Raw genomic sequence first — 4,565 nt, 5'->3', positions numbered from 1 at the left:
CAATGAAAACAAGTAATGATCCAGACTCCAGTGAACAGGCAGACAAAGAGAAGAACACTTTTTGTTCCTGGACAATGTACGGGAATCATCATCTGACTCAAGTGCAAGTGATGATGAAAATCCAAAATAAAACCCACTCCTTTGGTGGGAAACAGATGAAGGATGTTGTCCAACTCTGGCAAAACAAGCAAAGTCCTTTCTGTGCATTCCAGGAGCCTCCACAATCAGAACGGTTGTTTTCAGCTGCTGGGAATACAGGTACTAATGGCAGGGCAAGTCGGAGTTCTGAGCATATAGAGATGCTGACTAGGTTAATTGATTACTAAAATAATGGATAGTTACCATCCAAGTTGTTTTATTAACCAGGACAGAAAGGTTAATAAAATGTTGGAAGTTGCAAAACAGTTAGAGGAAATCCAACATGATTAACCACTTCCCCATGTTGGTTTTTTTTTTAAAGTTTGAAAGAAGTAAGGGAAAAAAATTGCACAAGTATCCATGTGGGTGCAGCAGTTGGTATGAAACTAAGCTGATAAGAAAAGCTCCACCTTCACATCAATGGTATAAGATCAGCCAGACCCTTGACAGACGATCAGAGCCTGAAGTCTTCCGTCAAAGTAAGACTTTAAAAACTTTCCCCAAAACTGAAATTTTTGCTGTTCCAAATTCTATATAATAGGACTATTTACTAAAAATCCTGAAGCAGAATTTTCCTGTTTGCATGTGTATGTTTGTGAATCCTTTGTCATGCTATTTAAACATTTAAATTATTCTTTTCACAGATGACTAGACTTCTGCAGCTCCTGCTCCTGACCTGGACATTCAGTCCTCTGTGTCTCTCAACCACTGTGAGTTTCATTGGTTCACCACAGCAATGTAAAACTGCTCACTTTGTTCCAGGTTACAACCTGGGAGGAGAAGGCTTCGACATTGTCAAAATGCAAAGAAAAGCTGCCTATGTCATCGACACTGAAACATGGGACCTTGGAAATGGCACTTGCAGAATGTACGGAAACATCTACCAAAATGGAGAGAAACAAAAGGTCCCAGTTTCAGTGGTGGACTGGAGAAGCATCCCAAAATGCAATTTGAAGATCTCCAGTATGCTCTATGATTCTGTTGAATCTCTCATCAATGGTTCCACATCATCGGTATCCAACAACTGGAAAATTGGTCTTAATATCCCTGTAGTCGGTGTTGGTGTTGGTTTTGGAGGGTCACACTCCAGGGTGGCTGAATTTGGCATGGCAAAGTCAAAACAAGACCGCTACACCTTTATCCGCCATTCTGTTAGCTGTAGCTACTACAAGTGAGTACAAAAACAGACATTGCTGTACAACTTCAAACTCTTTTCATTAAGCTAATGTGCACAAAGTATGACTGTGACAAAAAGTAACTTGTTTTATCTGCTTTCATTCTTTCCATAGCTACAGACTGACAACAAGCCCACCTTTGCATCATGAATTTGAAAAGTCTGTGAAGTCTCTTTCTCCACATTCTTCTGAGATACCTTACCGCAATCTGATCGATACTTATGGCACACATTACATCACAAAGGTTTTTCTCGGAGGGGAGATAAAAGCAACAACATCGATTAAGACCTGCCAGGCATCCATGATCGGGCTGTTGGCAACAGAAGTTAGTGACTGTCTGTCGGTTGAAGCTTCAGTTAACTTTAAAAGTACGGCGAGCATCAATGCTATGTATGGACACTGTCAGGAAAAAAAAAAGAAACTGATCCATGGTGGAAGTTTCAACGCTGTGTTTAGTGAACGTATCACAGAAGTTGTTGGTGGGGACAAAAATGATGTCGTGTTCTTCCAAGGGTATGTTGATCCCAGTGTCCATAACAGGTGGAAAGAATCTCTTAAAACTACACCTGACATCGTGACTTACAACCTGAAGCCTCTGCACACAATTCTGCCAAATGGTCATCCTGCCAAAAACGGGCTTAAAGGAGAGGTGGAAAAGTATATCAAGGAGAATGTACTGATAAGAAAATGTTCAGAATCCTGTCAAATTGGCCACAGATCCAGTAGCAGAGATCCCTGTGCTTGTGTGTGTAACAGTAATCATTTTATCAAATCAAACTGCTGTCCTGCTGGGAAAGGTTTCGCAACATTGAAGGTGTACAATCTTTATGCTAGGGGACTGTATGGTGATTGGATCACTCAGACAGACGGTTCAGTGACTGTTAAATACAGTAACCAGGAAAAGCGCACTCAAACGATAGATAATAATGACAACCCCAACTGGTCAGAGTCATTTGATTTTGGACCCATTGTTGTAAATAGCCTTGACAAGCTGACTTTCACGGTTTATGATGACGATATATGTTGGAGAAGGGACCTCCTTGGTAGCTGCTCCATTGACCTTCGTAGAGGAAAAGTTTCAAACAGTTGCATGTTTACTCATGGTACCTTTTATTTCAGCTACTCAGTGGAGTGTGCACCAAGCCTTGGTGGCAACCAGTGTGAGGAGTACATTCCTTCTCCCATGGATCCACCTTTGGCTAAAGTTTTCTACTCCAGAAACGGGGTTCTGCTTGGAGATTCAAAGAAGGGGTTTGTTAAATCTGCTCCTCAGCCAGATTTGGGCCAGCTGTGAGACGATGACAATGACAAGGATTTTGATTTGAATCATTTTTGCTTGTGGCATTTCTATCTTTGACTTTTATATTAATAAAAAGAACAGTTTGCAAATTCAATCTAAATGTGATAATCTGTACTGATAACTTTTCTCTCTGTTTCTTCCTTTGTACTCGCAAAATACTGCAATAAAGCATTCATAAAGACAACAGTTGTTTCCATGTTGTAATTTGAGTCTGACAAATGAATATTTTGACTTAAGAAGCTCTCATGCACATCATCAACAGAAAGTTACACACAAATTTGTTGCTCACATTTTTTAGAAACATATTCAAATTCTTTTACAAGTGTATATATCCATGTTCCAAAACATGGTGTATCAAAAAAAAATGTGGAATTTACATTAACCTGACAAAAGTCTACCGAGTCTGAATTCTGCTTTAAAAGAAAAAGGAAAATTGTGTGTAGAAAGTTACATTTTCTGACACAAAATAGTGGCCCTTTAACAAAATTAGGATGCCATCTTCAAGCTGGCATCTTGATATGACATCTTTACAGAGCAAAATTGTCTTGGCACATAAAGACGACCAGCTTATCGGCCCATCCTGTTCATCATATTTAAAATGATATCCAAATCTGGTACCTGCATTCATAACCTGTGTACTCATTTATTACAATGCAAACTTAACTGAACGTCCAAATAGTTATTTTTGAAGTCTACCATTTTGTCCCTTAGCCTGCAGTAGGAGATCTGACTGGAGATGTGAAACGGACCCACATTTTTTCTGTTTTTGTGTTCATGCATCAACTCCCTTTAAAATTTAGAGATAAATATAATCCTTCTCATCCAGCACAAAGTTCTAGTTTTAGAAGTTTTGAAAGATATAACAATTTCATCCGCCTAATTTTCATTCGTTGTATAAAACTTTCTATATAATGCAAGTGATTATTATTTGATTAAATGAAGTGTAAAAATCAGTGAAATAAACAAAACTATTTGTGCCACAACAGTTGTTACACAATAGCACCATCATGTGGATACTGAACATTACAACCGTTTTTATTAATCCCAATTCCACCTTTGGCTTTTAGCAAAAGTTAAATCTTACTTCTGTTTTAAGGACTTTGAAGGACTCATCCATGCCTTCATAACAACTCGCCTGGATTACTGCAACTCTTTATATAGAGGGATGGATAAATCACAGATTCAGTGACTTCAAATGATCCAGAACGCAGCAGCACAGCTTCTTACAGGAACCAGGAAGCATAACCATATAAGGCCAACTCTGGCATCTTTACACTGGCTGCCCATCTTTTATCGAATAGATCTTAAGATTCTTTTGTTAACTTATAAAGTTTTAAATGGGTTAGCCCCGCCTTATCTTCGGGACCTTTTAAAATTCCGGTCTGTGTCCAGAACTTTACGATCAAATAATCAGTTATTACTGACAGTTCCTCGGACTCGACTTAAGAGGAAAGGAGATCGAGCTTTTTCTGTTGCTGCTCCTGTTATATGGAATAACTTACCTTTCCAGATTAGATCTGCCCACAGCCTGGGTCATTTTAAATCACTTCTTAAAACTAATTTTTACTCTTTGGCATTTAATTGATGTATTGTTTTGTGCTCTGTTTTGTCATTTGTGTTATCGTTCTTGTACAGCACTTTGGTGCAGTTTTATACCTGTTTTAAAGTGCTATATAAATAAATTTGACATTGACAACTTTGTTTTCAAAACTTTTAAGGCTGTATTATGATGTAACTTTTATTTAAAAAAAAATGCTTTTTTTAAAATTTTTTTACATATTTTTTAAACTATTACCAGATCATGACAGGTAATGGATCAGATTGCCTGTCTCAACAATGAGACAGACAATCTGATCCTCCACCTAGTGCTACTTTTGCTGTATAAAGAAAATCAGCGTCAAAAACAACCAGTCAGAAGAACATGCTGGCGTTGTCAATCACCCTTGTATATG

The 4,565-nt window shown here is 38.2% G+C and overlaps 1 protein-coding gene across 1 annotated transcript; it reads left to right on the top strand.

Moving 5' to 3' along the window:
* The first annotated feature begins 525 nt into the window (after nucleotides 1–525).
* On the top strand, nucleotides 526–2,797 carry LOC103132998 (perforin-1-like). Its single transcript, XM_007544748.1, has 3 exons — nucleotides 526–617; nucleotides 783–1,309; nucleotides 1,428–2,797. Exons 2-3 carry the CDS (start codon nucleotides 783–785, stop codon nucleotides 2,605–2,607), a joined length of 1,707 nt encoding a protein of 568 aa, XP_007544810.1. The 5' UTR covers nucleotides 526–617; the 3' UTR covers nucleotides 2,608–2,797.
* The last annotated feature ends 1,768 nt before the right edge of the window (nucleotides 2,798–4,565 follow it).

The sequence above is a fragment of the Poecilia formosa genome, unplaced genomic scaffold (genome assembly GCF_000485575.1).
Source record: "Poecilia formosa unplaced genomic scaffold, Poecilia_formosa-5.1.2 Scaffold11, whole genome shotgun sequence".
Classification (NCBI taxonomy): domain Eukaryota; kingdom Metazoa; phylum Chordata; class Actinopteri; order Cyprinodontiformes; family Poeciliidae; genus Poecilia; species Poecilia formosa.
The sequence above is the reverse complement of the archived record's forward strand: the minus strand, read 5'-3'. Positions and strand labels throughout refer to the sequence as shown.

Excerpts from the sequence above, each read along its gene's own strand:
- LOC103132998 (XM_007544748.1), top strand. The coding sequence starts at position 783 with ATGACTAGACTTCTGCAGCTCCTGCTCCTGACCTGGACATTCAGTCCT. Across the intron at positions 1,310-1,427 it reads GTTAGCTGTAGCTACTACAA|CTACAGACTGACAACAAGCC; the intron begins GTGAGTACAAAA and ends TTCTTTCCATAG.